At 34.4% G+C, this 20,585-nt stretch overlaps 1 protein-coding gene across 1 annotated transcript in view; it reads right to left on the reverse strand.

Moving 5' to 3' along the window:
* Window positions 1-245: 245 nt before the first annotated feature.
* The window catches only part of ftsj3 (FtsJ RNA 2'-O-methyltransferase 3), a 20,772-nt gene continuing 432 nt past the window's right edge, over window positions 246-20,585 (reverse strand). Inside the window, exons 2-20 of the mRNA XM_079890207.1 lie at window positions 18,425-18,530; window positions 14,963-15,009; window positions 14,810-14,889; window positions 13,528-13,627; window positions 12,380-12,574; window positions 10,337-10,452; window positions 9,984-10,088; window positions 9,801-9,901; window positions 8,351-8,437; window positions 8,116-8,274; window positions 7,092-7,227; window positions 6,784-6,980; window positions 5,546-5,663; window positions 5,246-5,466; window positions 5,057-5,154; window positions 4,129-4,231; window positions 3,863-4,046; window positions 1,011-1,105; window positions 246-927 (exon numbers count right to left, since the gene is read on the reverse strand). Coding sequence (XP_079746333.1) covers window positions 663-927; window positions 1,011-1,105; window positions 3,863-4,046; window positions 4,129-4,231; window positions 5,057-5,154; window positions 5,246-5,466; window positions 5,546-5,663; window positions 6,784-6,980; window positions 7,092-7,227; window positions 8,116-8,274; window positions 8,351-8,437; window positions 9,801-9,901; window positions 9,984-10,088; window positions 10,337-10,452; window positions 12,380-12,574; window positions 13,528-13,627; window positions 14,810-14,889; window positions 14,963-15,009; window positions 18,425-18,530 — 2,513 coding nt within the window. The 3' untranslated portion in view covers window positions 246-662. The remainder of the gene's footprint in view (window positions 928-1,010; window positions 1,106-3,862; window positions 4,047-4,128; window positions 4,232-5,056; window positions 5,155-5,245; window positions 5,467-5,545; window positions 5,664-6,783; window positions 6,981-7,091; window positions 7,228-8,115; window positions 8,275-8,350; window positions 8,438-9,800; window positions 9,902-9,983; window positions 10,089-10,336; window positions 10,453-12,379; window positions 12,575-13,527; window positions 13,628-14,809; window positions 14,890-14,962; window positions 15,010-18,424; window positions 18,531-20,585) is intronic.

Consider the following 20,585-nt stretch of genomic DNA (forward strand, 5'->3'; position numbering starts at 1 on the left):
GAACGAATCATGTAATAAATCGCACATCGCGATTCCTTTGAATTCCTACATTTAAATGCTTCTGAATAAAACAGAATCAACAAAATGACTGAATTAATTTAAATCTGGATTTTTAAGTATCGGTCCAGACTGTTTGAGAAACTATTTTCAAGCACACCCATTATTACATAAAAAAGTTATATATATATATATTATACACACATATACACACACACACACACACACACACAAAGATACACACAATTAAAAATGTAAATTTACTTTAATTTACTAAGACACAATTTGAAAATTTAAATTTGTATTTATTAAAAGTCACTGACAATCCAAGCAGATTTTTTTTTTTTTGCACATACATTGGCATAATTATTCCAGAAAAATCAGGAGGTTACCATATATACACCTGAAGTTCATATACCACAAAGTATATGTTAAACATCAAAACACGCAGCATTACACCAGTGCTGAAAAACATCAACAATTGGAGCCACGTCTGATTGGTCTAAAGGTTCAGCCCCTTATTTATAATCAAGCGTGTCAAAGTCCGAGCAAAACAGCATGTTGTCGGTAACGAGAGGCTGGAAGTGAATATTAGCATATGCGCTAATAATCCAATCAGTACGACACAGCTACCTAAATTAAGTCAGTCCGTATGAGGGCGTCGCTCACTTCTTTGGACGTCCTTTTCCCGCCTTCATGCCCCGCCCACCTTTATTGCCCCGCCCTCCTTTATTGCCCCGCCCTCCTTTGCCTCGCTGCTTGTCGTCCTTCCTCTGCGCGGCTCTCGTGTCTTTCTTCATCCGTCCATCAACCACGCGGAAAACGCCCTTGAGTCCGGCCGGACGCCTCACTTTACGCCCGACGCCCTTCTTGGCCACAATATACGTGACGTCCTGCTTCTCATTTCCCACGCCGGCCTTTTTGTAGATGCTGCGAGCAAAGAGAAGTAAAAAAAAATGAGTTATCATGAGTTTAACATGAAAAATAGCCGACGCGTCGATGTCGAGACTGACCTTTTGAGCTGTGCCATTTTCTCTCGCTCTGAAATATCCACCGTGTTCACGACGGCTTCGGCCTTTTTCTTGGCCTGCTCCAACTTCTTCATCGTCTACGACAAGAAAATATGCAATTAAAGGCCATATTCAGTTTGAAGTCAGTGTATGTTTGTCAAGGTTGACAAAAATACACTGCATCAGAAATAGTTTTTCATTACCAGTTTCCACTGGATAACTTTCAAACATTTCATATAACAATTAAAGTACATATTTTATTTTATAAATTAAAACATTTAAATAACATCAATAAAATTAATAATAAAATACAATACTTTATTTTATACAAAATAATACAAAAACACAAAAATAATAAAAATGTTGAATTCAGAAGTGAAAAATAATGTTGATTTATAAAACTTTTAATGTTCTGCTTATGATTTTCAGATTATGATTAATAGATAAAATATTGTTATATATTAAAGATGTTTACAAAAAAGTAAACACGCATAGAAATATTAATATAATTAGAAATACAAAATATAATATATATGAATAATAAACTTATATTTTTATAAATAAGAAAATCTAAATATCAATAAAAATATAATACAGTATATCATTTAAAAATATTGTATTAAGTTTTAAAATAATAATAATAAAAAATAAAAACAATATTATATATATATATATATATATATATATATATATATATATATATATATATATATATATATATATATATATATTAGGGCTGTCAAAAGATTAATCGTGATTAATCGCATCCAAAATAAAAGTTTGTTTACATAATATGTGTGTGTGTACTGTGTATAATTATTTTGTATATATAAATACACACACATGCATGTATATATATTTAAGAAATATTTGCATACATATACTGTATATATTTATATATAATTTATATTATATATAAATATAATTTTTTTATATATAAATTACACATTTTTCTTAAATATATACAAGCATGTGTGTGTATTGATATATACAAAATAATTATACACAGTACACACACATATATTATGTAAACACAAACTTTTATTTTGGATGCGATTAATCACAATTAATCTTTTGACAGCCCTAATAAATAAATAAATAAATATATATATATATATAATTTTGTTTTTATTTATTATTATTAAATATATATATAATAATTATTAATAATAATAATAATAAAATAACTAAATAAATAAATAAATAAATAAATAAATAAATAAATAAATATATATATATATATATATATATATATATATATATATATATATATATATATATATATATATATATATACTAGGGCTGTCAAAGTTAGCGCGTTAATCACGCGTTAACGCAAAATCATATTAACGGCACTAATTTTTTTAACGTGCGATTAACGCAGCGCGTATTTTCTGTTTGACCCGTGGCCCAACCCCTAGTTGGAGAAATGGAGATACACAGTGTTGCTAACTTAGCGACATTGCAGAACCCTTTAGCGATTTTTTCCCTTCAACAAAGCGCCCAAACCTTATTTAGTTTCTGAGAATCTACCGGTACCGCCGGTACTGCTCTCTCAGCACGCGCGCGCACCTCTCGCTCGCTCTCTCTCTCTCTCTCTCTGTGTCTCGCGCGGAGGAGCAGCGCTTTAAGCACAGATATTATGTTGCTTCTCTATTTTTACAAGTATAGCCGAAATCAGAGCACAGATATTGTGAATTTGATTTCACCAGACGACGGCTCGATTATCAGGATTTTTGTGCAGATTAACGTCTTGGAAGGGAGACCTGGTTATGTCTTAATGGGTCGCGTTTCAGTCACCATTTCAAATTCATTCCGTTGTTTGACAACAGAAACAGAAAATATACCAATGAAAACAGTTTTATTGAGAATTTAGCTTCATCAAAATGGGCACAGAGAGAGACAAACTACAATGTAATAGGCTAATAAATAATAAATGTACATTTAGTATTTTCAGAAGAGCTGCCCTGTCATGCAAAAATCTAAACATGTTTGTGTTAGTAAATTGCTCAGTGCAAAGAAAGAGAAGTAATGGTAACCTGGCATTTTTTTGTTCTTTCTACGTGTCTAATAGACATGAACAAGTTCTTTGAAAAACATCTGTGACCTTTGAAACATGTCTCGTCCTTATGCTCTATATTGACTATGGTTTCAATAATAAACATACATTTGCATAAAGCATCTATATTTATCCATGCCCACGTTGATTAGAGTATTACAAACTTGAAAAGTATTAATTTAAGGTAGGCTACATTTAGAACAATTAAAAAAAATATGCGATTAAATGCGATTAATCGCGAGTTAACTCATGACAATATGCGATTAAAAATTTTAATCGATTGACAGCCCTAATATATACACACACACACATATATATATATATATATATATATATATATATATATATATATATATATATATATATATATATATATATATATATATATATATATAAAAACTACAATACAATATATTTTATATAAAAAAATGTATAATAATAATAATAATAATGAACTTTCCCTCATGAATAAAACCCCCTCAAATCTACTGAAATTAAAAACTACTAAAAACAAATTATGTAATAAAGTACTACTACTAAATCAATCTAGTAAAATGATAAACATCTATAATATTAATAACACCATTAAGCAAATATATTATTATATTTAATTATAATAAAAACCTTGACTTCATAACTATTTTATTGAATTTTTAAATGTCATCTTTATCCTTTATTTTATTTTTCTAAAATGTGTAATAACAGTGAATAACGATAATAATAAATGATTTTTTTTAATGTCTCGACACGCCAATCTGAGAGCCGCTGACATCATCTCTCCTCGACAATCTCTTACCCGTCTCTTCTTGCGGGCTTTGGCCTCTGCCACGCGTTTGATGGGACGGGCGTTGATTTCCCGCCATTTCTGCTTGTATTCCTCCACCATGTCTTTGGTGACAGGAACAGGCCTCTTCCGGTGCTTCTTTTCATCGTCAAAAAGCCAGGCGGGAACTTCGGTCATGTCCTCAGAGTTCGCATACCTGCAAGAACAGCACGAAGACGACTTTATTAGCTCAGAAACTCGCGGCTAACGCAAGGGCTAACCGACGTCTGCGCTCTCACCTGTGGAAGGAGCCGTCGACCAGGTCTCGCGCTCTCTTTTTGGAGGCGGCGATCTGAGCGCCGAGCGCCAAACCCTCTGCGTCAAGAATCCGAGCACGTTTATCTGTGAAACAAAAAATAATTACACAAATTAAATATAGCTGCAAGCAGCAAATAAAGGGGACAAACATCACAGAGGCAGAACGGGGAGCTAAAAATCAAGGCATGGAGCGTCAGACCAACTGAAACAATGAGTAAAGACATTTGGAGACGATTTTAAGCAAAATGGTTGGAAGCCGATAAATACAATCACTTGTAATGTCACATTATTACTTTTGACCAATAGGTGGCGCTGACACCAAAATGATCTGTTGTGATCAGTGTTGGGTGACAACTACACAAAGTTTAGTGTCAATATGTCAAATCTCTCATGAGATACAGCCATCAAATTCGTTGATACGGTATACAAAAATAGTTTCAATTATCGACACAAAATCCGTAACATTTTTCCACCATGGAGATGATCTGACTCGAATTTGGGGAAAATCAGACAAACGATCGTATGGAGTTCGAAAAAGTAGCTTTTTAAAGAAAATCAAAATCTAAACAAGTTGTGTTCAAAATTTGAGCTTGATTAAAATGAGCTTCCAGTAAGATGTTGTTTGGCCGCAGTACCAAACGCTTCCACTAGATGAAATTCGTCGCCCATTCATTTCCAATGAGCTAATTTTTGACCGCGAGGAGCACAAGTGAGACTATTTTTTTCAGGACCATTAAACCTGTTCAAATCATGTCCATGATTTTTTTTTGTGTTCACACAGCAAGTGCCAAAACCTTTACCAAGTTTCGTACCATTCCAAAAAAACTAAAAAAACAAACAAAAAAAAAGACCAGAGGGTTTATATAATTCTCTAATGATGTCAAATGTTGAATATAACTCTGAACTGACTTGTTTTTTCCACAGGAACAACTTGAAAGTCATCGTCCTCATCAGCCGCTCCTATCGTGCCGACGGCCGCCGAGGCGTGTTTCATTTGCGCAATTTCCCTGTTGAAAAAAAAAAAAAGTTCGTTTTTTTTTTTTTGAGAATGGAATTGATTCTGCTTAGCGCTAATACAGACGAATATATAAACGTCACCTCTCATCATCACCATCATCATCGCTGCTGTCATCATCAGAGTCGCTGTCGTCTTTAGCCTTCTTCACTTCCTGTGAGCGCGCGGCCACTTCCTGTTTCTGTGCGATAGGCTCCGCCTCCGCTTTCCTCTTTTTGCCCTTCCCAGACTGCAGCAACTGGGTTTGTCTCAGTTCACTCATGGCGTCTGTGTCGTCGTCCAGATCCAGCTCTGAAAAGATGTCCTGTGCGGAGAATAAAACGTTAAAATCTGGCCTAAACCGGTTTTAGGGATTTGCATTGGTCTAAATGAGCGATTCACACCTTGCTGAACCACATGTTGGTCTCGCGCTCTTTCTTCTCGTCTTTTCCTTCCAGTTCGACGATTAACTCGTTCCCGTTGGTTTCCCCTTCGTCCTGCTGCGCGGCGGCAAACGAAACTCTGCGGGAAACGCAAATAAAAGTGCTTAATTAACGACACACAGAGTCACGGTTTGAACAAACGTTTGTAACGTTTCATTTAATCTTCATTTTGTTTCAAACTCTCTTTCATAAAACACCAAGACATTTTATTAATTTATGTGTGAAATATTACAAACATACCAGTTTCTGAAAAATAGTTTTTTTACAGTTGCTGCTACAATGAAAATACACACAATTTTAATTTATATTATAATTTATTTATAATTATATACACACAGTTTACAATGCAGTTTATATTTAGGTATCAAGTAAATGCATTTCAATTATTTGTTATCTACTTTTATATATTTTATATGTATTAAAAATTATAAAAATGTAAACAATATAAATATATTTTATGTATTTAAAAATTTTAATGTAAGCAATAAAAATGTATTTACTTAAGTAAAAACTTTACTTTTACTTAATTAAATAAAATATACATCATAAATAATTATATATAATGTATTTTATTTTTTAATTAAGTAAAAGTAAAGTATTTACTAGTTTTTTATTTTCAAGTAGCATTTAAATTATATTTATACTATCTTTACAGTATAAATATTATTATTATTTTTTTATTGTATATTGTTTTATTTTATATTGCAGTTTATATACATGACATTTATTTTTTAAGTCTATAAGAAGTTTTATATTTTATATTAAATATATTATCATATTAAATTATATATATATATAAATATATATATATATATATATATATATATATATATATATATATAATGTTTATATTTTGTTGTTTTAAATATATAAATTATATATTGTATTTAATATGTATTTAGTGAAGTAAAAATTTAACAAAATAATATAAGTATAATTTTTATATAAATAGTTTATACATATTAAATGTAAATATTGCCATTAAATGTATTATAATAAAATAATAATCAATATACATACAGGTATAATAAAAATGTAAAGCAATATAAATATTTTTATATTATGCTTTCATATAAAAAAAATGTATTCGATTTATATATATTGTAATCGTTTTAAATATAATATGTACAATTCATATATTTACTTTATATCATTAAAAAAAAACAATGTAAAACAATATATATTCACAAGAACCATACTTTTTCTTCTTAGGCATCTTTCCCTTGATTTCTCTCTCTTTCTTCTCGATCTCCTCGAAGTCGTCGGAGTCGAGGTCTGAGGCCAGAGACATGCGCTCGTCTTCGTCCTCGTCAGAGATGTGCACATCGTCCTCTTCCTCGTCATCCAGCAGAGCGTCCGTCACCTTCATATCTCCCTGTGTGACGGCGCTGAGACCCTGCGGGACAGACAAACACCATCAGCACAGTCTGAAGACGATCCGACTCGGATTCGGACAGAAAGTCTGAGTCGCCGCTGGTCTACGGGACGCCTCGACGGGTTCACTTGCCTCCGCCTTCTTGATGGCGGCGAGAGAAAACATGGAGGAGTCGCTGGTGTCGGCGATGGAGACTCCAGGAAGATCCATCTTCAGCTCCACTCGCTCTCTCTGCTTGCGCTTCTCCTTCAGGAGCTTCTTCTTTTTCCTGTTCAACGACAAAAACACGTTAGAAACACACCAGTTTTCAGTGGAAAACGCCAGTTAACGTTCATACAGCAGCGTTATTATGATCGTTAACTAAAACTAAAAAAATAAACTAAATTAAATAAACTAGACACCACACAGACATGTTTAAAAAAACAACTACAAAAAGACAAAAACAAAACATGAAAGCAAATATTAAAAATCATATATTTAAATTTTTTTAAACGAACAATATAAATATTACACACACATATACATATATTTTTTAATATTTAAATATCTTTAAAAAAAATATTGTGTATATATATATATATATATATATATATATATAATAAATATATTTATTTATTAATTTATTTATTATAATAATTTTTTATATATATATATATATATATATATATATATATATATATATATATAAATTATAATAATAATAAATAAATATTTATTTATTAATATATATATATATATATATATATATATATATATATATATATATATATATATATATATATATATATATATATATATATTTTTTTTTTTTTTTTTTTTTTTAAGATATTTAAATATTAAAATAAATACAACAATATAAAACAAATTAAACAAAAAAAGGTAGTACTTCAAATAAAACAAACATTAAAAAAAATATCAAAAACGTGCCATGGGAACATTTACTTTAAGTACTAAAATAACTAAGACTAAAGGAACTAAAAACAATATAGACATGTGAAAAGTAAACAACTAAAACTAATAAAAACTGAACAAAATTCCTTAAACTTTAAAATGAAAACAGAAAAATACAAGATAAATTCCAAGTAAAAACAAAAGTCAAAAACCCTACAACAGATATAATCAATGATACTAAAAGATCCCGGTGATATAAATCTACCGTTTGAGATCGGCGAACTCCTCGGCTTTCATCTCCGCCAGTTTCTTCTCCATTTCTTCTTCCTCCTCGTCCGCCGCGTTCTCCTCATCCTTCTTTTCCACCGCCCTTTTCTTGCCTTCCTTCTCGTCAGTATCGCTCTCGTCATCGTTTGAGTCCAGACTGTTAAAGTGCGCAGTTAATACAGTGACTCTTTACTGTGCGATATATGAATTATATGACACTAATAATGACGTACTTGATTTCCGGATCCAGTTGCTTGGCTTCCTCTTTCAGTTTTCTAGCCAGGAACCTCCTCAGCTTGGATCTCCATGACAACAACAGACTAACAACACAACAGCCAATCAGATTTCAGCTCTCCATATATGGACATTAGTGGTGGAACGGATCACAAAATTCCCGGTTTTACAAATACACAAATTACAAGGAGAGATGAATACTAAATAAAGTTACAAAGTCTAACACTAGTATTCACGTACAGAAATTAATAATTATGCCTAAATGTAAAATAACACAATTTGTTCACTGTAGAAATTAAATATAGTTTCATCTTTGTTAAAGCTGTATTTTGTTGTTTTATTAACATTAATGACACAGATGACAGCAGGAGTATTAGGCTGCCGTCACTTTAAGACCGAATAAACTGACAAACATCTGGTTTTTTTCTCAACTGTTCACTTTTGACAGAACCGAGAGATTATTTAATAGTGAAGTCAAGTATTTTGACAATTTTGTGTGTGTGTGTCCGTTCAAGGGCAAGGAAACGCAAAAGAGGAATCAATTCGGTGGTCGAGCGATGTCTGAAACACGGCTCTCCCTCTCTCTCTCTGCGTGTGTGCGCTTTGGGTGTGTGTGTGTGTGTGACCGTGCGCACAGATAACGCACGAGTCATTAGGGCTGGGAGAAATTGATTTTTTTTATTACAGAATCGCTATTAATTCAAATTAAATAGCTTTATTTTTGTCGAGGTTGACAGAATTGAGCCACTTTCGTTCCAACAGAGGATGAAATGTGTCATGAAACTGCAGACTTTTCAACCTCATAGTATCATTATTTCTGTGAAACAACAGTTCAAATTATCACAGAAGAACTGGGATAAAAATTTTAAGTTCAAATATGAACACTGATGTCTACGATATCTAGAGTAAATCAGCTTTTGATAGAAACTTGGTGCTTAAAATAACGCAGTTATCAATTACATTGTTTCACCACTAGGTGTCGACAAGTGACTTAAAATATTTATTGAATCATTTATTCAGGAGAATGTAGAACTGTATGATGCTTCTGAAATAAAACTCAGAAAGATGTGATTATGTTTTTGTAAATATGACTCATCTTATACATCATATGTACAGGTTATATAAGTGTATGACTTTTCCCGACGGTCTAGTGTTAAAAAAAAAAAAAAAAAACTCAATATATTGCAATATCGAATCGCAATTCTTAAAAAAAATAAAAATAAAAATAAATCTAGCTCGCACTACATATCGTATCGCCACCCAAGCATTGTAATAGTATGGAATCTGGAGATAGGTGTATTGTCCCAGCCCTACTGAACATGTCCAAATTATAAACTTTCACTCCATTTAATCTGTGAATCACATGTGTGCCGAACCGTGAGGCCTGATCTGTGCGCATCACGATCCGCTTCACCCCTAATGGTCATCCTACATATGAACATCACTCACCGCAGCTCCTTTCGGCCCAAGACTTTGATGTCGGCGCAGCACTCTTTGATTTCTGATGAAGTGATGGGGTGGGCTTCAAGCTCGGGGTTATCGAAGGTTATCTGGAGCAGAGAGATGGACGTCAGAAGGAGAAACACATGCGTACTGGTGTCTGGCGTTCATCTGAAGGGGTTTGAAACCTACTTTATTGGCTTTGCTCAAGAAATCGACGGGGTTTTCTGCCTTTAGGAACTCTGACAGTGAGAAGATGTGATAGAGCGTGAGATCTCCGTCGCTGTAGCCTTCAGCCTGAGACGCCACAGCAAACCAGGGGTTAAAGCAACAACACAGACTTAAACATCTCATAAACATACAAAGGAAAAATAAGATATAATTAGGTATATTTGCTCTACACAAATAATTATTTTTGTACGTATTATAATATAATTCAAAATATATAATAATATTTGGAAAGAATTTACCAAAAAAAAAAAAAAAAAAAAGAAATCCAAAAGTGCATTCATGGCAACAGAAGCGGAGCGTAATATAAAACATACTTTGGGCTTTTTTTTGTTGACCAGGTCTTTCACGGTTTTCACTTGAACGTCGACCTCTTTAAACGCATGTTTGGGGTCGAAGAACTTGTTGTCAATTTTATCCGGAGCCAAAAAACCTGAAGGAGAAGAGAAATATATTCAGATGGATGGATGGAGACATATAGACGGATAGATGGATGGATAGAGATAGATTGACTGAAAGATGGATAGATACATGGATGATAGATGGATAGACAGATAGAGATAGACAAAGATGGATAGATAAATGGATGATAGATGGATGGATGGATGGATGGATGGATAGATAGATAGACTGAAAGATGGATAGATAGATAGATAGATAGATAGATAGATAGATAGACTGAAAGATGGATAGATAAATGGATGATAGATGGATGGATAGATGGATAGATAGATAGATAGATAGATAGATAGATAGATAAATGGATGATAGCTAGATGGATGGATAGACTGACAGATGATGATAGATAGAGATAGATTGATAGATAGACTGAAAGATGGATAGATAAATGGATAATAGATAGATAGATGGATAGATAGATAGATAGATAGACTGAAAGATGGATAGATAGATGGATGATAGATGGATAGACAGATAGAGATAGACAAAGATGGATAGATAGATGGATGAGAGATGGATAGATAGATAGATAGATAGATAGATAGATAGATAGATAGATAGATAGATAGATAGATAGATAGATAGATAGATAGATATAGATAGATAGACTGAAAGATGGCTAGATAAATGGATGGATAGATGGATAGATGGATAGATAGATAGATAGATAGATAGATAGATAGACTGAAAGATGGATAGATAGATGGATAGACAGATAGAGATAGACAAAGATGGATAGATAGATGGATGAGAGATGGATAGATAGATAGATAGATAGATAGATAAATAGATAGATAGATAGATAGATAGACAGATATAGATAGATAGACTGAAAGATGGCTAGATAAATGGATGGATAGATGGATAGATAGATAGATGGATGGATAGATGGATAGATAGATAGATAGATAGATAGACTGAAAGATGGATAGATAGATAGATAGACTGAAAGATGGATAGATAGATACTAGGGCTGAACGATACATCGAATTTTCATCGTCATCGCGATATGAACTCGCGCGATGAACACATCGCAACACACAGCCTGACACGATGAATAACACCTGGTTCAGATTACAAGATTTTTGTGTCTGTTACGATAGTCACGGTGTCAGATTACTCGATTTTGACTCCTAAAATCTTGTCGTGTCATGGACAAGAAACATGTCAGACTACACGTTGCTTTCCGACCAGTCATCGCGTGCCGTCACACGCACACATTCACACGCACACATTCACTCGCACACATACACACACACACTGTCCCTCGCTCGCTCGCTCGCTCACTCGCGCACACACACACACACACACACACACACACAGTCCCTCGCTCGCTCACTCACTCTCGCGCGCGCGCACACACACACACACACACACACACACACACACACACACACACACACACACACACACACACACACACACACACACACACTGTCCCTCGCTCACTCACTCGCGCTAAATAGTAATCCAGGCAGGTAATAAACGTTTGCCCTATCACGCAAATAACCTATTAAAGCACTAAGACGTGGGAAAAGTATATTCTATTTTACAATGTCTATTTAAAAAAAATAAAAAAAATTCAGGAATTGTTGTTAGCTATAGCTAACATTCACATTTGAATATTTATCGCAAGTCATATCGTCATCGCAATATTAAACAATGTTATCGCACATCGCAGCTTTTCCTCATATCGTGCAGCCCTAATAGATACATAGATAGATAGATAGACAAAGATGGATAGATAGATACATAGATGGATAGATAGACTGAAAGATGGACAGATACATGGATGATGGATGGATAGATAGATGGATGGATAGATAGAGACAGATAGATAGATAGACAGACAGAAGGGATGACACGAACGACAGAGAGAAAGGAGAAGTGCTGAGCGTCACCCTGGCAGACGACGAAGATCTCGGCGGACTCGTTCCTGGAGGCCTGGGGTTTGGTGGCCTGCACTTTCCTGAAGAACTGCTGGAAGATCCACATGAGCGGCTGGTAGTCTTTAGAGCGGAAGACCTTCGTGATGAACGTGCCGCCCTTCGCCAGGAACTCGCACGCCAGCTTCAGAGCCATCAGGGTGAGACTCGCTGCAGGACACACACACACACACACACACATACATTAACCCTCGCACATAAGGCTGTCTTCCAATGTTGATCGCTGTAAATCCTCACTGAACACTTGTTATTTTCTCTCTGGCTTTTGGTTGAATGTAATTTGATGAACTTGTGTGTGTGTTCCCGTGTGTGTATGTACTTTACTGTCTAAAGTTGTTCGATTGTACAGCACTTTGGTCAGCAGAGGCTGTGTTAAATGTGCTCTAGAAATAAAGTGCCTTGCTCTTCGTGTGTTGACCAAAAATGACAGGAATTTATTTTTAATGTACTAGATTTTAGTTCAATAATGTTTTTTATTTTATAATTTATAATTATAATTTTTAAATTATATTTACACTGCATTTATAATCCATTTATTCACTTTTTGAGCGTAGACCTGAATATTAAATTTCCAACTTAAACTGTGGTAAATCTTAAAAAGTTTGATCTCTTTTCAAAGACGACACTTGGGATATTATTGCTGAAGTGAAAAAGTTTTAAAAAGTGAAATTAAGAAAAGTTACAGAATTTTACATTTATTGTTATGAAAAATGTGCAAAAATACTATTTTTTAATTTTTATATGAAATATATATTTTCAAAATCACATTTTACTCTAAAACTGTGAGAAAATCAGAGCCATAAATCTAAACAAGCTGTCTTCAGAATTTGAGCCTCTCAGTGAATGAGCTTTCAGAGAGAGTGTGTTCGGCTGCAGTACCAAACGCTTCCACTAGAGGAAACTCGTCTCCCAGCTCATTTTTGACCACGAGGAACACAAGTGTGACTATTGTTTCAGGACCAGTTAATCATGTCTATGATTTTTTGTGTTCACACAGCAAGTGCCAAAACCTTTACCAAGTTTTGTACCATTCCAGTGAAGAAAAAAAAGTAACATGTTTCGGTCTAAAATGAGGACGAGCTCCGTGTCCCGTTTCCCCGTACCTTGAGAGAAGGCGTCATGTTGCCAGTTTGCACCGACGTTTGGCGCGCCGTCATTGAGAACCACGTCCACCTTCCACGTCTGCAACTCCTTCCTGAGAGCCTGAGGAGAAACAGTTCATCAGAGTTCACAGGTCATCAGAAGACGGCATGTTAGTCCAGCATTTTGAATGGATTCTTAATCGCCTCTGATTGGTTAGAAAGCAGGCGTTCGCTGATAAACGCTCCCGTGTGTATCTGTGCAAGCGTCTTTTTGTGTGTTTTTGAAGCGTTGATCATTGTAGCCAACCACAAAACCAGTCACATGGGTCAATTTTTTTAAATTGAGATTTATACATAATCTCTATGAAAGCTCTATGATTTAACAATTAAATAAGCTTTCCATTGATGTGTGGTTTGTTAGGATTGGACAATATTTGGTTGAGATACAACTATTGAAGATCTGGAATCTGAGGAAGCAAAAAATCCAAACATTGAGAAAATCGCCTTTAAAGTTGTTCATTTCTATTGGCGATTGTGCTGCATTCACTCACAAAAATACATGTTTTATATATTTACTGTAGGAAATGTACAAAATATCTTCATGTAACATGATCTTTACTTAATATCCTCATGATTTTTTGGCATAAAAGAAAAATTGATCATTTTGACCCATACAATTGCCCCAAATATACCAGTGCGACTTATGACTGGTTTTGTGATCCAGGGTCACACATATGAATTAATATTTAAATAAGCTGAAAACGAATTAAATAAATCTTTAAACAAAGACTTTTTTAGATTGTAACTTATTGATTCTGTTATTGTATTATAGTATATTTAACAAATAAAGAAATGTACCAGTGCGACTTGTCACATAAGTCGAACGCATGAACACAACGGCCAATCAGAGGCGTTTAAGAATGCTAGAGGGAAATGCTGGTATTGTCAATTTGTGAACATTTTCAGTACAACATTTATCAGGAGATTTAAAGCGTCGTGTTTGAAGAGTGCGCATGTGTGAACGAGCTCTAGTGCGTAAGAACGAGTCTATGATCGAATCTGGAAATAGAGCAAAATAACTGAGAAAAATGAGAAATAGTCCTCAGATAGAAAAACATCTAGCGTTAATTTGATCTCAGACAGATTCATTAACAGTAGTTATTACTCCAACACCTGCGTGATATAATTAACCAACGTGGTTGAGTGACCAATTAGCGACAATACGGTTTCGGGAAACAGTCGAGACGGCGCTGTACGGGACACACACTCCTGAGCCGACTGAAGCCCGCGCGCACACACACACCTGTCTGCACTTCTCCGTCGTGATGTCCTCCTGCAGCGTGACCACGTTCGGGATGCTCCTGATCGGCACCAGATCCACACCTGACATCAAATCAAGAGTCAACACTGGAGTCTGCGTCCGAATCACAGACGCTACACCGCAAACTCTACTCACCGATCACCAGACTCGACACCGGCATGAACTTGGACGCCACCTGCAACCTGAGCGTCACACACACACACGTCAGTCATCAATAACTCCGGCTGCAACAATATATAGAGAGTCACAATATATCGCAATACAACAAATATGTAATCAAGTTTTCAGAGTTTTAGTGTCAGAACTACATTAAACTACTATATATAATGCTGAATATAATGTATAATAATGCACTGGGGGAATATTTGTGGGTTCTGATAATGCCGAATGTCTGATGTTACCAGTAAAAAGTGTCCTACATTATTATAAATATATCTAGTCAGAGCACAAGCATATTCATCTAAAATAATCCTGTATTTTCAGCTTCAGAATCATGAATATTGTTATTCTGGCATCTCTATTGTCCTGTGCTTTGGGTTTCCAGCATCAAATCCAAGCCTATTCATTTACACACACACAATATAACAACAAATTTAGCATTTTAATCAACAGTACATTTTTTGTTAACCTTTTATCATATGTCTCGCAATAATATCGTATCGTGAGTTCAGTATGATGACATGAGGGTCTCGTTATGGATAACGTTTGAGTTTTAGCAAATTCCCAGTTTCAATTCTAATATGGTAAACTAATATGGATTTCAAAACATATTATTCTGTGTCTTTTTGCAAAACATTCTGAATAACAAATACCATCAGCAGCCTAAAGAGCAACTAACTAAACCTAGACTAACTAATATAAATATCAAACATTATTAAAGACAAGTATGAAATCAGTAGTACAATAAGAACAAATTAGCAATAGCACAAATAAATACCACTGAACAAAAGTTCAGAAACTGAAATCAAATGTTAAATAACACTGCAGTTTTCTTTTTATAAATAAAATATAGATGGAAACTATGAACAGTTATTACATTAAAGCCTTATTAAAGCTACGAACGTTATTCAGTCGAGATCAGTAAGTGACTCTGTTTCTCATGTTCTTCGAGTAACGTTAATGATCAGGTTTATTAGGCTGCTGTCACTTTAAGACTGAACGCTTGGATCCAATATACTGATACACATGCGTTTACTTCCTCATCTGTTTGTGTTCACTTTAGACTTAACTGACTGTTTCTGTGTGTGTTTATCTGTTGAAGTGCAAGAAAGCGCAATTAAATAAATCTCAATTCAGTATTCTAGCGCTTGAATGGTTTAAAACTAGTGGTCGATCGTTATTGGTTTTTTGATGGCCGACGCCGATATCTTAGAGAGCAGGGTGGCCGATGGCCGATATATATATTTAATAAATTAGAAATAAATTAGAAAACAAATCTTTAAAATAAACATGCTTATACTTTAGATGGCAACTTCTTGAATCTGCAATCCCATTACAGTTTTTTTCACAAATAAAGTAATTGTTTAAAAATATATGAACGTGAATAAAAAGGAGGTAAACACTGTAACGGCACTCAGTAATCTGGTGTGCATTTGCTGAAAATGTTGACGGTAAATGATGAAGTATTTTAGCCTGATTGTTTGCCTTTTCTGTTACAAATAATATAAAAGCAAACGCTTTACTTTTTCACATACCATTTACTTTCTTTGTTTACCAGTTCTGTCTAACAAAGTATTAGATATATGACTGACAGAGATCGTAAACTAATGAAGACGGAGAACGTGAGTGAGCGCTGCGTTCTCAGCGCCACCCATCAAAATAAAAGTCCGGAGCGCCGTCAAAATAAAAGTCCTGCTTCCAACACATCGTCCAATCAGAAAAACGTATATATATATATATATATATATATATATATCAGAGTTTCCGCTAGAAAAAAATGGTGCCGGTCACTTGACCGGCAGAGGTTTCGTTTTCCGGACATTTTTGATGATATGCCGGTCAGATATCGCCTCTTAATTAGGGGGGCGGGATTATTACACGATTTATTATTTATAATAATAATATTACCATCTTACGTGACAGTTCTCCATTACGGACGCGTCGCGACCGTTCAAAGCGGCACTAAAAGACTGCTTTAAAACTTCCACAGAGACCTCAAACAGAAAGCACAAAGCCTTTCTTTAAAACGAATTTCGTTTTGTATTAATTGTATCTTAATTTTAATCAGTGTTTCATTATCCAATTTTCTCGATTTAATAATAATAAAAAACAATAAATAGGCTAATCACGACATGGAGGCGCCAGCGCCTGAACTGGAGCTAACGTTAAGCTATTATCCATGAACCGAAATTTAACGTATAAGGTAGCCTACTCGCCTCACACACCTAATAAAAATAGAAATATATCTATTATCTACAGAAATCTCTACTTTTAAACAGAACCATTCAAAACAAAATAAAACGATGTGATCCGTATGAAATGTGTATCTCTCTCCGGCGCGTTCACTACTGCGAAGATCGCGAGTCAGACTTCATCTTTGCAGCCGACACAGAAAACACTTGTTTATTAATAGACAATTAAAATGTCTCATTGCAATATTTTACATATTCATAATCATTACTTTTGCTGTTTCGTTGTGACAGTTATGAAAAATTGAGGGATTTGTTCACTTCACACAAAAAGATCTTGGAATGAGATGGCTAACTGTAGTAGCGTTTAGTCCACTGCCTATAATAGCCTAATTTAGAGATCACTTTTTTTTTTACCGACTAGAGAGTAAACTTGAGGCACTCGCAAGAAAATGGATAAGTAGCTACATAATAACATTCACAAATATTACACCATTTAAAAAAATACATAGGCTACTGAGTTACTAAAACATTCTTTGTCAAAGAATACACTTGTTTGTTCACAGTTTTAACGTTCATGTTTCCATTTGTTTAATTTCGAGATCTGAGGTGAATTATCCATTGTTGCTTTTACAGCTTTAAAGCTGGAGCACTAAATGATATTCAAAGTCACATTTCACGCTTTTAACATTAAATAAAGCACATAAACAGTAGCCTAGCCTACCAGAGATTATCATCGCCACACTTTGTGTTTGATGTTCCAGCGCGACGTCGCAGAAAAATAGAAACCGTTTCTAAATGAGAAATGTCGCGTGTCGCCGTCGCGGCTGGTTAGGACAAAAACTCTGATTAACATGGAAAAGATACCTTTTATCGCGTGTCGCGTCTCGTGTAGTTAGTTAGGACAATTTTAATCGGACAATTTGACCGGAGAGATTTAATTTTGTCGGACATTTAATTTTTTTTCCGGCCAATGTCCGGCAATTACCGGACAACGGAAACCCTGATATATATATAGGCTTTGGCGATATATCCGTCGACCACTATTTAAAACCACAATAAAACACAGATATTTTGTTGTAAATTTTAAAAATAATGTGTTACTTTACAAGTTACTTGAAAAAGTAATCTGATTACGTAACTCAAGTTACTTGTAATGAGTTACACACAACACTGGCTCTGATATTACTTTAATTCAGCATTTATGTTGAAAATGAAATGAGATCCGCGTAATAAAGCGTTTCCTCACCATCCTCCAGGAGCGGCACACAGATCCACCAGAGCTCGAGCTTTCTGGAGAAACTGGAACTTTCGGTTGAGCTGAATGAGCTTGAAGGACGAGCGGGACCGATAACCTTAAAATGGCCGACAACACACGATTACCACTCTTTATGATAATACATGCATTAAATCATACATCTAGGAAATTAAAACACACAACACACGATTTAAGAAAAATAAAGTAAAACATTTTATAGGGTAAAAAAAATTTAACGAGTTGTTAAACGGCTATAAATTCACTTCATTAGACATTAATAAAATTTCATTAAACCGTTAAAATTAAATCCAGAACAATGAAAATGAATAACACGGGCCCTAAAAATGTCATTTTTGTTACACTCAATAGTCTTGTTACTAGGGCTGAACGATATTCTGTTTTAACATCGACATCGCGATGTGCGAATGAGCGATAGTCACATCGCCGGAACATGCGATGTGACGGGTAACGTTAGTAGCACACAGTAAACACGAGATTGTTGTATGGCTTTTTGCTGGGGTGACATACGCGTTCCGCGTTCCGCGTGCCTGCACAGTGATTGGTTCGCTGTGCCGCGATCACCGCTCACAGCCAACATTCACAAATGCGCGACGAAGAGGATCCGCCGCAAAAAAAGTCAAAATCAGCTATTTAGGACTACTACTAGCCTATTTCGTCTACAAAAAGGAGGATGTTGACCAAAAAGAGGTAGGCTACTTTGCTGGAGTGTTATAAAGTTGTGGATGGTTGTCTTTTTTTAAAAAGTCGTTTATTTTTCGTGTTCGCATTTATGAGGAAAAAAACAATGTTACGTGACATTACGGACGCGACCGTTATGAAAGCGGCACTAAAAGACTGCTTTAAAACTTTCACAGAGACCTCAAACAGAAAGCACAAAGCCTTTCTTTAAAACGAATTTCGTTTTGTATTAATTGTATCTTAATTTCAATCAGTATTTCATTATCCAATTTCCTGGATTTAATAAATAGCCTAAAAATTAAATATAGCAGCCAGCGCTTGAACTGGAGATTAAGCTATCATCCATGAACCGAAACTCAGCATAAAAGGTAGCCTACTCGCCTCACACACCTAAAAATAATAATAATAATAATAAAAAAATAGAAATATAACTATTATCTACAGAAATCTTTACTTTTAAACAGAACCATTAAAAAAAAAAAAAAAATTAATCTGTATGAAAAGTGCATTTCTCCCGATCACTGCTGCGAAGATCGCGAGTCAGTATTGTCAACTTCATCTTTACAGAAAACACTTGTTTATTAATAAAAAATTAAAATGTCTCATTGTAATATTTTACATATTATTAATCATTACTTTTTCTGGTTCTAGGTGCCGTTTACATGAACGCGTCACTGAATCAGCACAGAAAACATAATTTTTCGGGTCCAAGAACGTTAGTCCTGTGTAGAACGTTCACCGAATTCTGAGAGAAATATGTTTCTGGAATAAAATATTAAGTGGCCTTTTTGTTACTTGTAATGAAACTTGCTTATTAGTGAAATTATTAATAACATGGAATGGTAATTATTGACTTTAGCCTGGATTGATGGCTCGCAATATCGCGATATATATCGTTGGGAAAAAAATATCGCAATGTAATTTTTTTTCCAATATCGTGCAGCCCTACTTGTTACAAACATTTTTTTACGTTTCATAGTTACACTTTATTTTAAGATGTCCGTGTTACAGTGTAATTATACATTTCAATACTCAGTACTAATAAATAACCACATGTATAGGGTTAGGATTTGGTTTAGGGTTAAATGCGTGTAATTAACTTTATTTTACAGTGTCATTGTTACATATGTAACATGTAGTTACTACAGTAACTAGTAGTAATAACAGTAAATTATGCATAATTACATGCAACTAACCCTAAACCAAACCCTAATCCTAACCCTATAGTGTAAGTACATGTAGTTAATTAATATTACTCAGTACTTCAATGTATAATTACAGTGTAACAATGACACCTTAACATAAAGTGTAACCCACAATTTATAGTAGGCCTAATTACTATAGTAACTACGTGTAGCAAAGACACAGGATGGAACATAATGTGTTACACGTTACATGTTACATGACTTTAATTAATTACACATGCTTTTTGGCTACTAAATTTGACGTAAGC

This window comes from Squalius cephalus, assembly GCF_949319135.1.
Source record: "Squalius cephalus genome assembly, chromosome: 13".
Taxonomy (NCBI): Eukaryota; Metazoa; Chordata; class Actinopteri; order Cypriniformes; family Leuciscidae; genus Squalius; species Squalius cephalus.